This window comes from Amblyomma americanum, chromosome 4 (assembly GCF_052857255.1).
Source record: "Amblyomma americanum isolate KBUSLIRL-KWMA chromosome 4, ASM5285725v1, whole genome shotgun sequence".
Taxonomy (NCBI): Eukaryota; Metazoa; Arthropoda; class Arachnida; order Ixodida; family Ixodidae; genus Amblyomma; species Amblyomma americanum.
Window position 1 is genome coordinate 149406550 of NC_135500.1, and position 19800 is coordinate 149426349.

General features: G+C 45.1%; 1 protein-coding gene across 1 annotated transcript in view; it reads right to left on the minus strand.

The window, feature by feature from the left end:
- Positions 1-2210: 2210 nt before the first annotated feature.
- LOC144129874 (fatty acid synthase-like) overlaps positions 2211-19800 on the minus strand; it is a 69445-nt gene continuing 51855 nt past the window's right edge. Inside the window, exons 23-28 of the mRNA XM_077663935.1 lie at positions 17914-18156; positions 15760-15987; positions 9154-9398; positions 7128-7388; positions 3859-4116; positions 2211-2324 (exon numbers count right to left, since the gene is read on the minus strand). Coding sequence (XP_077520061.1) covers positions 2211-2324; positions 3859-4116; positions 7128-7388; positions 9154-9398; positions 15760-15987; positions 17914-18156 — 1349 coding nt within the window. The remainder of the gene's footprint in view (positions 2325-3858; positions 4117-7127; positions 7389-9153; positions 9399-15759; positions 15988-17913; positions 18157-19800) is intronic.

Here is a 19800-nt window from a genome sequence, read left to right on the forward strand (position 1 = left end):
CCTGCCTCAGTGCAGAACCTTCGTAAAGAAAAATGACGACAGCAAGCACTCACTCTGCTTGTGGAACTGCTTTGGCACTGATGATGATGGCACTCACGCCTCCTTATCCGCCGCTGTTTGCAAGCCGCTAAGGCCAAAACTAAGCATAGGAAAGAGAGACAACACTTCCCTGCAGGGCAAACTAATAAACTAAAAAAACTCCCTAAGTTCATTTTACTAAAGATACCCGACGCGGTCAATGTTCCTTAGACCCCTTCGATCGTCTCCATGCCATCCTCTCTTATGTTACCCTCTATTATCAGCGGATAAGATCTTCAACCCTGGCTGCACCAGTCGACTGCCCTCAAGGCCTACTACACCATTCGGGAGACTGACTGGCTTGAATAACAAACTTTTACTGTGCTCCACACACCTTCTCCATTTCTATTTTCAATCCCCTCGTCACTCTTCCACAGTGCAGGGTAGCCCACCAGAAGACTTTTCTGGTTAGCATCCCTGCTTTCCCTTCTTCCTCTTTATCTCGTTCTCTCTCTTATGAAATGTAGTTGCATCACCTAGAGCGAGTACAGACGGGCAGTCGGAAAGTGTAATCCTTCGCTTCTGTCAATATTGCCCTCGGGAGGCAAGTTGTCTCTATCACGAGCTTTTGCGCGTGCCAGCGCATGTTGTTCAGACGAACTAGACGTGTCGTTCACGGGCGAAATAAAGCATCTGGCTTCATGCTGACGCCAGTACATAATTCACGGCTAAAAGGTGTTTTTGATAGACGATTGTGCCTGAAATAACGGGTTTCTTCCGAGAACATCGGGACAGCCGGGGTAGAATGCACTTTTCCGACAGGCTCAAAGCAAATTGTCCGCAATTTGGGACGAAAATGTCGGCAGAATTAGCATTATGATAGCGACACTTAATAAAACCTGGACATTTCTCGAAACTCTCAGCTTCGGTTATTTATCAACCCTCAAGGTGTCTGTTCATACTAATTTTGATGGGACTTTGTTCGGTGTCAAATCATCCTCTTTTTTTCCCTCATAGCTTTTGGAACATCTCAATAGATTCCGTGATTTGAACTGCATCTGGCGGGTTATGTTTTGCGTTTGTGCGGAATGCATGCGTGCGTGCGTGTGCATGTGTGCGGCGTGTGCGTGTGCGCGGCGTGCGCGCGCGCGCGCGTGTGTGTGTGTGTGTGTGTGTGTGTGTGTGTGTGTGTGTGTGTGTGTGTGTGTGTGTGTGTGTGTGTGTGTGTGTGTGTGTGTGTGTGTGTGTGTGTGTGTGTGTGTGTGTGTGTGTGTGTGTGTGTGTGTGTGTGTGTGTGTGTGTGTGTGTGTGTGTGTGTGTGTGTGTGTGTGTGTGTGTGCGCGCGTGTATGCGTGTTCAGCCCTCATCACTTTCGCCGTCTGCGCTATATTTATCCAGGATGACGCCGAACCAACTCACACGACAATTCGAAGTAGCCTCACCGGTAGAAATATTCTACAGGCACGCAACGAAGTGGGCGCTCTTATAGTGGACAACAGTTTACACCAAGAAAAATTTGTTTGATGTCCGTATGGTGGAGGTTGCATTAAGAAGCAGAACGGATTATCGGTACATTAAAACTGTCGCCGAATTCTGAACCTCTGTTGAATAAAGTAGGCAAAAAACTACCTATGCCGAGTATGCCCCTCAAAACTTCCAAAGTCGCCACAGTACCGCCCACGTGAGCGGCGCTTTTCTGTGACACATTACATCTCCTCCACAGACAGGCTATAAGTCTATCCTGTGAAGTTTTTCTAAACAACGACTGATCCGCACGGGGAGAAGTAGTGAACCATCGCTCTCTATCATTCCCACTTCCCGAATGGCAACTAAATATAAACTCCCAAATTCATATCAGATGTGCGCTCCTAAACTTACTTCTACTACTTACAGCATCTTAAATGCATACTTCTGCACCTTTATACTTGCGGGTTCCTAAATTTTGTGTTTTGGTCCCAAAGGATGGGTCGTTTGTTCATGCCACTTTTGTAGCGTATGACACTATATTCCCCTCTACTTTGCCCGCTTGGTGTGGGCACCAACCTGCCTTGATCGAAAGAAGCTTAGTGCCGGCGGTCAGCCCAGCCACGTAGTGCTCCATAAAAGACGGACACTAAATTTCCCACGCAGTTGATCTTCTTTTAATTGCCCGCAACTGTGCAGGTCGCCTTCATTGTTTATGGCGTCTTTCTTCACGTCGCGACCTGCTGAGAAATTATTGCAGCACACTGCCGGGCTCCTTGTCCCAGGATAAATTGCTCGTGTGAACCAGTGACTGTCTTCACCTCCACTTTTCCTTGAACGAACTGAAAAATTGAGGAAGAGCACAAATAATACCATTATGTTTGTATATCAGTAGCAATCTAAGCAGCATACGCTATACAAGACAAGCACTTTACAGAACAGGTTTAAGGAAGGCGCATTAGGTGGCGCGACCTCGGCACAGTCTTCGAAAAAACATTGGCATTAACAAAATAATAAAAAACCAACCTTATTCTCAGCTTCAGGGACTAAGGTTACGGTGTGTGTAATGCTGATGCAAAGCCTAAGTATTGCTCTGCGCTTTCTTGTAAAACAAACAAGCCGAAGCCCGGAAACTCTGTAAAGGTGCTCTTATTTTGCGCGTCTGCTTACGGGCCGTAGAGTACAGCACATTTATAATTACCACGGTAACTGAATGCTCGCTGAACCTCACTAATTTTCTGGGCTGCCAGAAACGGCTGGTGCTGGCGCAGAAATCATTTTTCAAGTCAAATTTTGCACCGCCTCGGAAGAGTAGGTCATCCTAGTCAAAATGTTCACGTAGCGTTTCACCGATCTTTAGTTTTTCTGCGACCACAAGTGAAAATGTCTCCAGAAGTTACGTAATGGTCTCTACTGGCGGCCGAAATAAGCGCCTTGTCGCCGATGTCCAGGTGAGCAGAACTCAGAAATTGAGCCAAGGTGGACAGCAAGACGTAAAACATGAAATAGCATGCTTTTGCACAACCACCATGTCCTTTCGACTATTATAATTGCTATCTCTCATTACTTCAGCGTTCTAAGGTTTTTCTTGTGCTCAAAACCATCTCCGGCCGTTCTTTTTAAAGCCATAGCGTCAAAATGTCCCTGCTGTCTCTAAAATCAGGTATTGGCGTTGTAGGCGTCGGCGTTGTGAGCGAAGAATCACAAGCATGACTCTGGCAGGTGGTGCCCAGAGAGCAACCTAGGAGGAAGGTGGGCCACCTAGGTCACGTGACCATGCAGTGTCATCACAACCTGCCCTACGGATAGTGAGCAAACTGCCCATAGTGGAAGGTGGCAGTTAATGATTGGTCGCTCGGGAAGAGCAACCTGGGTCGCACAAGGCCCACAGTTCGGAGCGCCTACCATCACAGGGCAGTGGCACATCACTTAACCGCTGAACCACTGCCCCAGGAGAGGTATCAGGACTCCCAAGGATCTACGAATTTGGTTTATGGTTTATGGGGTTTAATTTCCCAAAGCGACTCAGGCGATGAGAGACGCCGTAGTGAAGGGCTCCGGAAAGTTCGACTACCGAGGGCTCTTTAACGTGCACTGGCATCGCACAGTACACGGGCCTCTAGAATTTCGCCTCCATCAAAATTCAACCGCCGCGGCCGGGATCGAGCCCGCGTCTTTCGGGCCAGCAGCCGAGCGCCATAACCACTCAGCCACCGCGGCGGCTGGATTTATGAATTTAAAGTGCAGAATGACCTTCTGCATATATGGGAACTAACCCAGTACGCTACGCGCGTCATACCCTTAAGGCGAGTTTAAGTATCCCCTCCAATTTTTGATACCCCCATCTCGTCCGAAAGGAAAAACTTTTGTTCTCACTTCTGAAAGGCCGTAGTCAGGCGGCAATAGTCTTGCCATGTCTCGCTGTCGGGATGCTTTCACGAGCACAACATCGCCGCAGAACATTGCATCCGGCTCATAGTTTGAGGCGACCATGATGAAGTCACGGAAGGATTGCATCGCCATGGCTACGTCCGCGCGGCTCAGTCGCATGACTGGAAAAGCCCTGAGAAGGATGTCAACGGCCACTTCCTGCATGGCCTCCCAAGTAGCGCATTGGCTCAGCTGGTGTCGAACCTGAGACAGTGAAGCAGAGAAAGAGAGGGAAAGTTTATTTAGGGGAAAGAGATGACGGAAGCGGTGGGGGCACCGTGAAAGCGGTAAGATGAGAAGAAAAACGGTTATGTTGGGTGAAAACGTGAGAAGACACAGAATTTTCATATATCACGTGCGCGCTTAATAACAACCGCCAGTCAAGAATCGCGTTGCGCACAAAACAAAACAACGCTTGCGTTCAATTCCGAGCTTTCCAAGTCTCCGGCTAAGCGCGCAGTACAAGATCCTCAGTCTGTGGCCTGCTCTCGAAACGCGCAAAGAAAGCAGTCAAAGCCAGTCTTTCGCGCGCGCACATAGAACATAACGTGATTACAGGGCTCATAATCTCCGTGACGTGACAATAAGTACGCCAGTCCAATTAAGTGCAGGCACCACTTTCTGAAAGCAGCGCCTAATCTCAGTCTGTATAGAGCTATGGGTGCCCTGTTACTCTGGATGCCGCGCCGTATGGCAAATGTTATGCTAGAATCCACTCTTTAAGACCCTATTACGAGCGTCTGGTTTAGCCTGTTGTCTTATAGTCTCACTAGTCATCAATCCTGAAAGTTGGCAGGCTGCGTCAGGTTCGCGTCCTTCTGGTCCTCTGTCATTGGTCACCCGGATAAACACGCAGCTTTCAGGCGTATGTGGAAAGTGACCCGGTCATTGGGTAAATGGCGACCGTACCTCACCATTGGCTGTCATTGACTGCAATGTGCAGCCACAACCACCTTTTTAAGACAGTATGCACAATATTGTATGCTAAAGCTGGGTTGGCTTGTTAGCACCTTGATTCTGTTTGAGCGTTTAGCTTAAATAGTAAGAACAGCAAATTTTGGCTGTTTTTTGTTTGGAGCAATACGCAAGACATCAGTGAACATGGATGACTGCGTGCAGTTCACCCAAGCGAGACAAGTATTCCGTCCTTGAGATTTTTCTTTAATTCCTTCGTTTTGGTTTCAAATACCGAACGATGTCTTGACGTTGATGCCGTCTCGTGGCAATGTTGAGGTCAGGTGGGGCATAACAAACAGTTATGTAGTAGCTGGTTGTTCATACGTTGCCTCTTTCGGCTCTTGGGGCAGGTTGACATCAGAGGCAGAGGGAATTTCAACTACTACGCAGTGACTACATGGTAGTTTTGGTTCAGCTCACTTGACTTCGACGCTGTTTCAACCCGTCTGTGACGTCAAGACTACGGTTGATCTGTTGACACCGAAACAACACGAGCTAAACACTTGATGTAAAATTTTTTAGCTGGTCTAAGTCAATACCCCATTACTATCCGTGTAATCTGATGTGTAATGTATGATTAAATAGAAAAACCACGCAAACAAACATTTGATTTCCCTACTTCTTTAAATTATTTGTAAAGAATTTTTATTGAGCTGGGTTTTTTCATTGCGTTTAGCTTTGATTGTGCAGAATATGCAACCGTTTAAAGAGGCACGTTGGCTTGTAACATGGCTTGGTGATTCCTGCCTGTTACGCTTGCGAAGGCATTACAAAAGTAGCTTACTTCGTTTTGATTTCACTTTACTGATCTTTTCTAATTGTGCAGGCTGCGGAACCGCGCAAAGCTTGGCTACTGCATGTTCCCTCCTACACGTATCTCCTGTAAACCAATTTTCTGCGTAGTGTGGCCCATCGCAACACTTCGAGAGCCATTCATATTGTAGCAGCTTGCTTTATGCCAACGCAAGTACACTGTAAACTTAGTATTTCTTTCTTCTTCTGCATATAATAATATAAAATAATAACAAGTAAGGCATCTTTTATTTTCACCATGGCAGAGCACTTTTTTTACTGCTTTTGCCCAATGAAAAGGAAGAAAAGCATTTTTTGAGCGGTAAAAGATTCTTAAAGCAGCAGTAGTTCAAATTAATACATGTACGCAATTGTAATTTTGACAGGACGTGTAAATTTTTAAAGAAATTTATCAAATGCGTATATTGCACATCTGTAACTTTAAAACAGCTGCAAGAGGATTTGAAGTCGTCCATGTCATGACCACTTCTGAATTGAAGCTTCTTTTAGACAACTAATTTTCTTCTCAGAACGTCTTTTAAGGCGCGCTCACACTAGCGGGAAGCTTCCCGCGCCGGCACAGCGTCAACGTCGACGCTGCCTCGCAGCTCCTCAGAATGACGCTCACACTGCGCGCGTTTTCTCGCTGCGGTTGTCTTGGAATGTGGAGAGAGGAGGCGCTGAGGGAGGACCCGAACGAGCAGAAAGAGAAGGGGATAGTCACGTGACACTAGAGAAGACTGGAAAGCGCACCCTGCTAGCTCCCCTCCCGTCGCCCTGGCAAAGCAGCCGCCGAGTGCCCGGCCGGCCGGCCGGCCGGCCGGACGCGCGCAGCCTCCGCCTCCGCCGACGGGGTCACTGAACTGGGACCGACGTCACGGTTCACGGTCGGCGCCCATTGGCTGTTCTGGTCACCGGCACGGGAAAAATAGGTACCGAACCCATCGCTCCGCGGGAAGGGAGAGCAGGCTGTCCGCGGGAGAAAAACCGGCTTGGGCGGGAAGCGGCACGCGGGAAACGCCCGGCGTTGCGCGTTTTCCCGCTAATGTGAGCGCGCCTTTACATGTCGCCTAACCCTTTGTTTGTTTCGTGGGTAGCACCGTATGTGGTCTCGTTTGTTTACATATTGAGCACTGATAACAAGATGAATCAAAAGAAGCGTAACTTACGCTCTGCAAGCAGTGTTCATTGAAACTGAGGGCTTATGAGGACCCGACAGAAACCGCGTGATTAATTGGTGATATGGCTAACAAATTTTTTGTTTAATCTTACCATTTTCCTTGGAAAAAGTCTAAAACGTTTAAATTTTCACAACGCTAAATAATATATGGTGCAAAAAGGTGTTACATTTTCAGTTTTTTCCTCTGCCCATTCCTACTCATTCCCAAATAGAGTTCCCGGCCTCTTTCACAAGCAAACTGCCCATTTTTGAAACAGCGAGTAGTGTCCATGAGCGAGTCGTTTACCTTGAGAACGTCGATGTCAATGTACTGCATGAGAAAGGCACAAATCTTGAAAGCATCGGCATCGGTCTCGTTTCCCTGGAAACTGATCTCGTGGTGCGACCAGAGTGCAGCAACGTAGCGAGGTGCGCCGTCGAGCAGTGTCAGACTATTCACGGAGGCACCAGACGCCTGAAGTTGAACAGCCAGCTCGAATGCCACAGCAGCCCCGAAAGAGTATCCCGCCAAGTGGTAGGGGCCCGTGGGCTGCACTTTCTTCAGTTTCTGCACCACAGAGAAAATTATTGTCAAGCCAGCCATGCTGCTCTTTACATTTCATGCCGGATGCACTTTACGGCGCACACCCCGCCGTTCAAGTTCCTTTCACAAACTCTCCCACAAGAACAAAAAACTTTAACTCGACAACGTTAACGCTCCCATTCTGCAGAAAATGCGGTATCATCGACGTCGGCGTCGTCGGCGTTGTGAACGATAAATCGGTCGGGGCAGGGTGACCCCGGTGGCCCCCCTATTCTCCCAGGATGGCCACTCTATAGCTAACCTAGGGACAAGGCTCTGCTGGGCACCGCGCAGTCCTCCGTGGCCGAAAAATAGACTGGTCACACGACCTTGTCCCGTCATCTTAGGTCACGTGACCGTGTGGCGTCATCGCAACCTGCCCACCGCATTGTGTGCAAAGAGACCACTGTGGCAAGTGGCAGTTAAATTAATTATTGGTCAAGTGGGTTTCGTGGGAAGAGCAACCTGTGTCTCACAAGCTCCACCATGAGGAACCTGCTATCGCATGGCAGTGACGCATCCCTTAACCGCTGGACCACTGCGCCATCAGTGGTATCAAAAGTCCCAAGGATCTATGAACGTAAAGTAGAGAATGACCAATTACGCATATACGAGCATTAACCCATTAACGATATAGCGTCGCACCTTTAAGGCAGAGCTTAGGTTTTTCCAATCGCCTCACTGCAAATTAGTCCAGAGAGGTCACGTTACCTTGTGACGTCTTCACAAACTGCTAAATGTGGTAGGTGGCAACTTGGCCACCAAATTCTTACAATCTGCCCACCGTGCTAGGTGGCAATTAAATTGGTGTTTGGTCGAGAGCGGTCGCGTGATCGTTTGACGTCACAACCTGCCCACCGAGTTGAGAGCAACCTAGTTTCTAGACGGCAACCTAGGTGGAGAATCGAAATAAAAAAAAATTTCAAAATCGAAATATATGCAAATGCCGGCACCGTCACAACACAGCGCATACCTGCTAATGCAGTTAGCAGTCCAAATATGGCGGCTGATGGACCGACAATAGCTCAGAAACTGATGCAAACACACACACACACACACACACACACACACACACACACACACACACACACACACACACACACACACACACACACACACACACACACACACACACACACACACACACACACACACACACACACACACACACACACACACACACACACACACACACACACACACAAGTTGCAACTAATGCTGCGACGGATGTGACCTGTAATTCAATCGCGTTCCAATCTTAAGGTGACTTAAGCGTCCCTAAAGTTTTTTGTTGTTTTCATTGGATCTTATAATGCTTACAAACAAGACTAAAATGCGACATATAACCGTTAACATCGCATCTTGAACGAAAAAGTAGAAGTCCTATTCCAAATTTAATTTTTTGATGAACTTTTTTAGTCAAGGAACTTGATCCTCGCAATCTCTTAACGATTGGTTAGTGCAGTGGAAGCAGTTGTGTACATGATGTGTGGTATGGTGTACGCTATTGTGGCGTTTTTGAGAGCTCCCGAATATACATGCTCTTCACACGATCACAGATTCTACAAAAGCAGACGCTCTTCAGTTCCACAATTCAATTCGTTAAATTCTTGAAAACCTTGGTTTCGGTGACTGTTGGCTTTCATCATGGCTCTGTAGGGACAAATTCTAGAGTTAGCCGATTTTTGCGACAAATACATGGCGCTAACTTCATTCTTAACAACGGTTCACTTTGCTCTCGTACACGCACCTGCCGATAGATGGCGGCCATCTCTTTGATGGAGCGCACGGGGATGTCGGCAGTTCTCTGAAGTCCAATTGTGCGAATGGGGAGGTACGCAGCGAGCTCGAAGAGGGCGTTCACGTGACCCTGTATCGAGTGCACCACAAACAGAGCCGCGGATCCCTCGATGCCGTTCATTTCGACCAGGACGCGGTCAGGGATCAACTCCTCTGCGAGCTTCAGCCGCGGCACCTGCCACTTGTGCGCGGAATCTGCACGGAAAACCAGGATATCATCGTTGGCCTGGTCTGTATAAAGAGTGTGCATTATTGCTCCGCGTCGTAATACCAACATGGGGGGGGGCGAAGGAAAGGGTGGACGAAATTTTTTTTTTCTAGACAGAGACGGTTGCAGTACGGTCGTAATCACTGCAGCAGGCTAGAGAAGCGAGAAAAAATTTTGATATAACAATAAAACCGGCTCTTTAGAGTATTGATTAATTTATTTAGAGTACAAAAACTTTCTTTTCAATAGTGAACTTGCAGGAAGCGACGTATCAACTAAGTTCAAATTATAGAAGGTCTTGCACAGAAATAGAAATCAGGCGTGAGATAACTGACCACTCTCTAGAAACGCAAGACCATTATTTTTTAAGTTCTCTATATGTTGGAGAAAAACGACTTAGGGCAATAGTGAGTGCTATTTTCTGTCTGTCTTCGTCCTTTCCTTTTATTCCTCTAAGTTGTTTTCAGACAAGCAAAAACCTTATGACCAGCACTTAAAACAATTGTCTATAGACTTTATATTAAAGACTCTACTGCCTTCCTATAGATATTTATTTTTGTATAATCATAGTCTATAGACTTTCTATAGACAAAAATGTATTAACACTGTACTGTCAATATAATGCACTGTCATGCACTGTCAATATAATTTGTATTTTCTACTGAATGTTCTCTAGGATTCGTCCATAGAAAGTCTACACAGACAAACGTCTAGCACAGTCTATAAGTTGTCTACCGATGTTTTTGTAAAAGAGCATCATGATCTACTGATCTCTAGATGCCTGCAGCATTTTTTGCCTTCGTTGCGTACGATCCGCTTTCATACAACAAGTTGATTACGGGGCAAATACACCTACTGTTTGGCATACTTTGGTGAGAATGTTTGTATTGAGATAAGAGCCACTGGTGCCTGCAGTGAATTATTTTTCCCGTCTTTCTGCGGCTTTTTATGATGTACTATCGAGCTCAGTATGAACTAGATTGCGCTAGCGCCTGCCCGGGCGCTCGCGCGGTTTTGCTCACACTGACCCCGATGGTACATGCAAGAACTATTGGTGACATCCCTTTCTCTAAATCGCTTAACGAGGGCTTTCAGGGTGAATTCAGCGTGTTGACGCCGAATGGTAACATAAGCCTGTGAGCAAGAGTTTATCGTCGCATTTTCTAATTTTGTAGAGCCATAGACACTTTTACAACTATTTCTGGTATCTCTAAAGTTGTGAAATTGTGAGAAAAAGAAACAGCGCTGAAAACGGCAATAATGCTTAAACAAAGAACCTTGCTATGTAGAAAGCAGTTTTTTTTTAAGGGCCTTGCTTCATTTTTGCTATCAACGTTACATCTTTTTCTCCTGTTCAATATTTGCTCCAAAAGGGATTACTTTTTTTCATTATGCCATTCGGAAAGGCGGCTACTCTGGTGGCCTATACAGAAGAGCAGTATAGCGCAGCGCATATTTCAGCACTTGCCCTCAATTGAAGAGGGTTCACAGTTCAGAACAACTTAATCGTATACCACTCCTCAAATTTAACCCTGCACCTCTACCACTGATAATGAGGCAGGGACCGAACGCATCGGTATTGTGACAGTATTACGAATAAAATAGCAGCACACGTATTTGCCATTCTGTGTTGAGTGAACCTCTAGAGACATTCAATACACCTATACAGACACCTATAGATCACTCCTCTTCGAAGTCTTTCACAAGGGCGGCATAGCAGCGATAACGAGGCATATGAGAAATGCCGAACAGGTATTTAGATATCAACTAAATAAGGCGGTCATGGTCAATGCTTTTCAGGTGGTGCGCATAAGCATGCATCGGTTACGTTTCTTACGCTCTCTCTATACTGTCCTCCTCCCACAGTTACCATTCTAGCGTTCGGTATTTCTCCCCTCCCGCGATATCCTCCTTTTTGCACAGTAACAAACCTCCGGATGGTTCCTGCGGTAACTACCTACCTGTTGCGAATCCCTCCATTCACGTCATGCCTCCGTCTTTCCAAGATGAATCACCTTCCTAGTGTTTTCCACGGCAACGCACCCACCGCTTACGCCAACGACTACGACACACTATTAATATCACTACTACTACAACTAATACTCATTCTACTACTACTATTACTACTACGACGTGAAACCTGGGAACGGGACCTTACCAGCTGTCAATGTAAAATTGAGATCGTTCGCGCAATCTAGCGTAATGCGTGAAACTCAGAGAGACCAGTCTCGCCTGTCTGCGCCTCCTAATTGATGGAAAAAGTAGCTCGATGCACGCCACTCTCGTTATACCCAAGCCACAGATATTGCACGTCTGCGTTGAGGATATAAGAATTTATAAAGTAAAGGCACGGCGCTCCGCGAGCATATTTTCTGGAAAGGTGTTAAGGAAGCCGGAAAAAGGTCAGAAACCGATAAAAAAATGACAAAGTTTCAACTAGCTCTCACCGTATTTTGCGATTTGTGCAAGAAAAGTTAACGTTGTCAGTTTTCTTTTGCCCCTTATAAAATATAAAGGTCGGCAGGTACTAACTCTATATGTGGCTGACTGCGATCGGGGTAGGTTAAATATGAATTGGTGCAATCTTTTAATTATCGTTACGGTTTTATCCTTGGGCCAATTTGCCCGTCACTATCGTCACCCACGACTAACAGTTTTCGCAATCTTGGTGTAGCTTTTCATCAAGTTTTCCTTGAAAATGTACAGGTCTTGATAGCTGGTGATATAAACATCAAATTACAACATGTCGACAATAGCACGATATCGGCTCATATAGATTGTTGCAATTTTTCTATCCTTGAATCCTTAAGAAATTATCTAACTAGACACTCTGCACATGCAAATATTACCTTTGTTGGTCACGCTTTATAGAGCCTCTGTCACATAAAGCTATCGGGTCTCACGGGCACTCATATCGCGGATATTTTTTACATCTTTGTCGCGGTTAAGAAAGGGATACCTCGCTGCGATGCCCTCTGTTTTAGAATAATAGTTTAGCACTATTTAATTCAGCCCCTCAACGCGTTTTATTAAGCGCTGTCTTCTGCTTTCCGTCAAATTTTTACCACAGTACATTTGCTTTTTTTTTGTGAAGAAATATGCACCATGGCCAACTCCGTACTTGACTACGAGAAATTGCTAAAAAAATTTACTGGCTTCTCTCCTCAACTCTTTGTGCAGCAGGTTTACCGATAATTGTGAAAACCGATGTCATTTTTTTCGTAACATTCGGATAAATCGAGTTTTATAGCCAAATAAACAGAAATAAAAAGCCTTTACAAAAAAAATAAACGAGCTTTTCAATATAGTCCTGTCCCTGTGCTAGAAGCAATTTCGCACGATTGTAAACAGTTTGTTCAAAGATATAAGCCAGAATATTATGAAAAATAATTACCTGCACTAAATGACTGCACAAGGAAAGGTGTAGGTTCTAAACATGTTCATGAAAATGCCTGAGATTAACACTGACGTTGGTATAATAAATTACAACCTTAAAACGATTACTGAACCATTCCGTACCATTCCGCTAGTGAAAGGTGCAACTAACTTTACAATATCATTCGCCTGGCCTCTGCATATTCCACTAATCCTGTAAGAGCATCACTATCATCATTTATTGTCGCTCAACAGCCCTGACTTGGGCATTGCATTAACACATTTTATATTTGGTTCATTACTACTTGGTTAGTTTGCTTTGTTGTCATAGAAATGCCTGCCCTGATCTAGATAACCTTTCCACATATCACTTATGGAGGTTGCTCATTATGTATGCGGAGCAATTTTTAACATAATTAACCCGCTTCTTCAAGCAAGACATCTTCTCTTGTACATTAAAGGAAGCTAAGACTGTTTCCGTGCACAAAAAGAGCTATGACCATTAAGTGTCAAATTACGACCCTATCGCATTTTGCACCTACTCTTAATACAATTAAAGTTAGAGACAAGTTATCCTTCATTCAGTGGCTTTTGAGAAAAGGAAATGGTACAGTCACTGTCTGCTTTTCTGGTGTACACCTCGACCATGCCGTGAGGGAAGGAAGGAAGATGGCAGTCAAAGAAGAGAGAAAGGGGTTGCCGTATGTGCAAGGCTCAGGAATGATTTCGACAACCTGGGGATATTTAACGTGCATTAACGACGCACGGCGCCTACGAGCGCGTTTTGCGTTTCGCCTAGATCGAAACGCGTCCGCCATGGTTGGGTTCAACCCTGAGTGCTTCGGCTCATTTTTCGAGCGCACTAACCACTGAGCCACCGCGGCGGGCTTTTTCCGTCAATCGCCTCAGCACTTGTCACTTAACGTAGTCAGTCAATGAAATTAAACTAGTGGCACTTTCTATTCGAAACCAAAATGACAACGGTTGAATAAATTCTTTTAATGCTTCAAGCGCCTCAGCATTTAATAATAATAATTATTATTATAATTGGTTTTTGGGGAAAGGAAATGGCGCAGTATCTGTCTCATATATCGTTGGACACCTGAACCGCGCCGTAAGGAAAGGGATAAAGGAGGGAGTGAAAGAAGAAAGGAAGAATAGGTACCGTAGTGGAGGGCTCCGGAATAATTTCGACCACCTGGGGATCTTTAACGTGCACTGACATCGCACAGCACACGGGCGCCTTAGCGTTTTTCCTCCATAAAAACGAAGCCGCCGCGGTCGGGTTCGAACCCGGAAAATCCGGATCAGTAGTCGAGCGCCCTAACCACTGAACCACCGCGGCGGGGCTCAGCATTTACCACAAAATTCAATTTATTCAATGGTTGTTATTTTGGTTTCGAATAGAAAGTGCCACTAGCTTAATTTCTTCGACAGATCACAATAAGCGTTGCACAGGTACTTTATGGTAATTTTATTGGCTTCTGTTTTTTTTTAATTTTTACTAAAATCTAGCTCCACACGAATAATCCCAATATTATAGACGCTTGAATCACTTGGTGTCTACGATCCACCACTCAATTTCTTACGAAGGGTCCCTCTTAACCATGAGCAAACAGTCTATATACAAAGTTCATTTTCTGATAAAAGAACCGTTAATCAGTATTGGGTTCTTTACTTTTCTCTATATTAATGACCAATGTCATTGTCTTGCACCCTCAATGCATCTTGTACGCAGATGGCACTGCAGTTTCTTCGTCAGACATATCTCTGATCAACTTCAGTTCATAATTAAACAAAGAACTTGATCTTGTTGAATGCTGGGATTATAATAAAAGTATTCGGTTCTTTACTTTTCTCTATGTTAAGGACCAGTCTCATTGTCTTGCACTCTCACAATGCATCTTTTACGCAGATGGCACCACAGTTTCTTCGTCAGACATATCTCTGACCAAATTCACTTCATAATTAAACAAAGAACTTGAACTTGTTGAATGTTGGGATTCTAATTACGCAATATGCTTAATATTTAACAGGTGAAAAACTTTGTTCATGATTTTAGGTCTACTCCTTAACTATGGTTCCCATTTCCTCAAATAATCTCGACAATAATTACATCCATGCATTGGACTGTGTATCATTCGCTAGCATGAAATTGATCCTCAGCTCAACTTTTGTGAGCGCATTGCCGTTCTAAAGTAATAATAATAATAATTGGCTTTTAGGGAAAGGAAATGGCGCAGTATCTGTCTCATATATCGTCTGACACCTGAACTGCGCCGTAAGGGAAGGATAAAGGAGGGAGTGAAAGAAGAAAGGAAGAAAGAGGTGCCGTAGTGGAGGGCTCCGGAATAATTTCGACCACCTGGGGATCTTTAACGTGCACTGGCATCGCACAGCACACGAGCGCCTTAGCGTTTTTCCTACATAAAAAAGCAGCCGCCGTGGTCGGGTTCGAACCCGGGAACTCCGGATCAGTAATCGAACGCCCAAACCACTGAGCCACCACGGCGGGTCCGTTCTAAAGCACGTAATAGTTTCCAGCACACGAGCACTCATCAAAGTATGGTCATTTATTTCACAAATGCAATACCATCATAGCTTCCTCTCATTCATAGCTATATCACATATGGCATTAGGATATTGATTTTGGGGGGTTTTCAATGAGACCAAAATGTCGAACAACACAACCCACAATAAATGAGGCATTCAGTGATTTGCGTCTTTTTTTTTGCTCACCAGCTTTTCATTCACGCTAAGAAACTCTAGTTCACTATGTCAACAAATGTAAACCGCTGTGCTTTAGAGTTGTAGGAATGCATGACATGAGAACTTATTTTTTTCACGCGTCAGCGAATACTTTCACCACTTCTTTAATGAACGTTTGGCGGTTCCTTACAAAGACAAGATTGTCTTTGATTAACAACTCGATGACTTCAGTACGATAAGAAAAATATTACAATCACAGCTCACCCTTCCTTCCTGGAGATTTGGCTTCGCTTTCGGCTGCAGGCGATTTATGGCCCGCACCCGCTCCTATTTCTCGCAAGCCATTGAGCGTAAGCTTGCGTATTTCGGTCATGGACATGATGATGTCGTAGTCTCTCTCCAGCGTCTGCTGCACTTCGACACCAATCAGTGAGTCCATGCCGAAGTCACCTAGGCTGAGGTTCGGATCCAGGCTCTCTGGATCTTTCACGCCTGCATGGCGGTAGTAAAGAAAACACTGTCAACGAGCTAGCAAACCGACAGCGATAGCAGCACCGTACCCAACAGTCATCGTCAAAAGTGGCGCCACACGCAGAGCCACGAGTACCGCCAAATGACACGGGTCATAGTCCTGCTACTTCCTAAAGAAGATCAGGGGAGTCTCCCCGGAGCCGCTCCTCCGGCTGTGGGTCGCTGTAGTAGCTCATCCCACATTGATTTCTTTCCGCCTTCGGGTGGCAAAATCCGAATTGCCCAAGGGCCTGATCTTTCATTTTAGAATTTTGTACTATGCTCGCGGTACATTAGTGGTGCGGGAGAGAATTTTTTCTTATTCATTTCATATGCCTGAATCTTTAATATATATATATAATATATATATATATATATATATATATATATATATATATATATATATATATATATATATATATATATATATATATATATATATATATATATATATATATATATATATAAAAGCAAACTAGGGAAGGGAAATGAAGGGCTCGTTACACAAACTTGTGAAGGAAGCCAACAGTGACCGAAACCAATAGGGAAATGTTTCAATTTTTTTTTAATTTCTAGTGCTGAACGATGGGAGAATAATACTTCCATTAATCTGCTGCTTAAAAGAAATTAATTATAAAGCAACAGAAAAAAACAACCATGCCGCCGGTGGGATGATTTTTTTTCTGCTGCTTTATGTCATCAGCGCACACCCGTGGTATTTATGTGGAGCGGGCAGTCCTCCTCTATTGGGCTCATCTACTATCTGTCATCAGCGCCTAGTGTCCTGCTTACATTATCATATGACTATCAACCTCGCCTAGCGAACGTTGTCTTTTAGCATACGGGGGAACGTGAAAGTCTCTTCTCTTCACATACAACGCTGTGGCCACCTGTTTACCTAAGAGAATGTGTCACATGCATCTGTGTCTGGTGAACGCCTATAACCCGCCTAGAGTAAGGCAACTGCACCGTGAGCTATCAAAAACGCCTACAGAAATTTTTTCTGTCGTCGCAACAAATTCTCGTGTTGTATTTTTTTACAGGACCATGCGTTAACAACAGAAATTCTTGTCGCAGCAACACTATGATCAGTTATTTTGCGCAGTTCCTTGTACTGACGGAGCCAGTTCTACGCGACTACAGACGACTTCATAATACAGGAACAACTACCGTTACCATAGGACGCCAAAAATGGGTTGTATTGTGGGACAGATGCTGCCGTATTAGTGCAAAGGCACAGTTCACGAGGCCTAACCTGCCCACCGAGTCTATGGCAAGCTTGACCTTGAAGGTGGCCTTGGCAAAGTCTAGCATAGCAGCAGCCCATGCAGGAATAAAATATATATTACCGCGACTGATTTTCGAAACCGCGGCAGCGCGAACAGACCAGCTTCAATCGCCATTGCACGAGAGTACTATGCTATTGTCGCAGCCGATCACGTCTTGTGCTAAACTGCAACAAGCACTCGCACTGCGCATTGCACATCTTCGTCTTCGTCAACTTCCATGTGCGGTGCGAACAGGTCCGATAAGCTTAACTTAAATCAGAGCTTCACCTCAGCCTCATGCTATCACCAGACATGCCGGTGACCCAGCAAAGCAACACCATGAGCCAACGAAGCTGGATATTACATGCTTTCGCACGCCTACTCGGTTTAGCTACGCTAAAACCATGCCACTTTTTTTTTCAACTGAGTGGTGCTTTGTGATTTGTATTCAATGATGATCATTCCCTCCACGTTGAACATGCCGGGGAGAGAATACAGGAATACCTTCCCGAGTAGACAAACAAATACAATTCGTATCGAGCACCGCAGAGAATGAAGCGATTTTGGAAAAAAAACAAAACCCCAGGAAACCGGTAGTTGCGAAGAAAATACATGGTATTATAAGCCCGCAGTCGCTTACCAAAGATGTGTGAGATTCTATGGATGATGTCCCGCGTCTTCACTTCGGGCTCGTCCCTATTTGAGGACTCTTCGATCTTCACAAAGCTCGAGACGACAGGTTTCCCCTGGTTAAAGAATCGATCCAGCACGCTCAAGCAGCTGCCGATACGTTGCGGAGCGTAGGCGGCGACAGCCACATCGGCGTCTTTTCCCTCGCGCAGCGCACCGACGTCACCAATGGCGCCCCACTGAATGGCCAGTCCTGGAGAAAAAGTGCAGGAAAATTTGAATGGTGATTTGGCAGTCGCAGTATCCTTCGGGTAATTTAACCGCTTGCTGTAGCGGAACCCACGATCAACATTCACGTTTTCAATGCACTGTAATAACTACAACCAACGTTATCGTCGTTGCTCTTGCTTCTTAACAAGAAGAGCAGAACCTCTGCGATAAAAATATGCACACCCGAGTACCCACTGCTTTAATATCTGCGTTATTGTCACAGCGAGGAGTTGCGTCAAATACATTCAGACATTCAGTCGCATGAGTCCTTAACCAGAATACACTCTATGAGCTTTCTTAGTTCTTGCATGTGGATCTCGAGAATTGCCGCGGCTAATTGACAAAAGTTGCCCAGCTTATTCTCACCGAACTTTCAAACAGTACGCATAAAAGATATACCAAATGGAAGAAGAAAAGACACGTGATTTCTGTTATTAATCATTTTTTGCTGTCCCGCCTTGTGCGCTTAACTGAATCTGTTTCATGGTATATCACTTTACCCGATTTCTACACACCCCCAGTTCTAATACGCACTAAATTTTCAAGTTCGAAAAAATTTTAAAAATCACAATTTCTGCAGAAGCATAAAGCGATGTGCGTACTTGCTTCCACGTTGCTCTTCGTCGCTTTTTGACTTTTCTTCTTGGCTGTCATCGCGGCGCGCGCCCCCCAAAGTAACAAACGTATAAAAATGCATTTCAAATGCAAGCAGTCGCAGGCCAACGGATATACAAAACGATAACACAACGCGCCTCCCACATTCCGGTGTGGCCTAGCTCACTACCTGGATAAACGGCGAATCCTGCTTCCAACAGTCCTCTAGTTTCGGATTCCAGCGCCGTGCTCGCTTCGGAAGTTTCCCGAAGTAAAGTCATTAATCGGAAGTTCTTCTCTCACTGTCCGCGCTCATCTGGGAAACACGACCGCCATAGCAAGTGCGTCGTGGAAATAATGCGCAGTTTGAATGTTCGCTAGAGGAGATAATTTGCATAAAAATTCGGCTTCTTTTAAGCGTGTAGCTCCATGCGTCCTAATTTGTGAGACACCGGTACAGGACGTGTATAACTCACAGTTCGACCATGCAGTCTCGGATGGCCAGTTTTATGTAAAACAGGTCAACATAAACACGGCATTTTACGCACGGTTCCAAGATCCAAGCCAAGACAAATATCAGCGCAGAAAAGCTTAACCGGCACATTATGCTAGTAATGACGGTGGCGCTCTTGGTAGCGTGGTTTTGCTTTTTCATCTCATTTCAGCACGCATGTTCTTTCAGGACTCGGTTTTGGGTGAAAAAATTGCGCGTCAGTGAGAATACCGCAATTCTAGTGCATGTACTATTCTTCCTTTTTCCCCAAGCTACCGTTCTTACCGACAGCTTTTGTACATGTGCTTGTTCTGTGATGCAGCTAGAAAATCATGAAGTGTTCGAGTTCAAGCGATGCAGTTTGGACCTCCTTTTCAAAAAGGGCAGTTAGCGCATTGCTCTGGGCTGTGGTTAATTCATAGAACACCATCCTCTAACATGCATGTTGGAAAATGCATGTATTAGCCGGCATTTTACATCATTCATGTTCTAACGTGCTCTGCTACGACAGTTAATAATGCGGAAAGATGGGCGATTGAG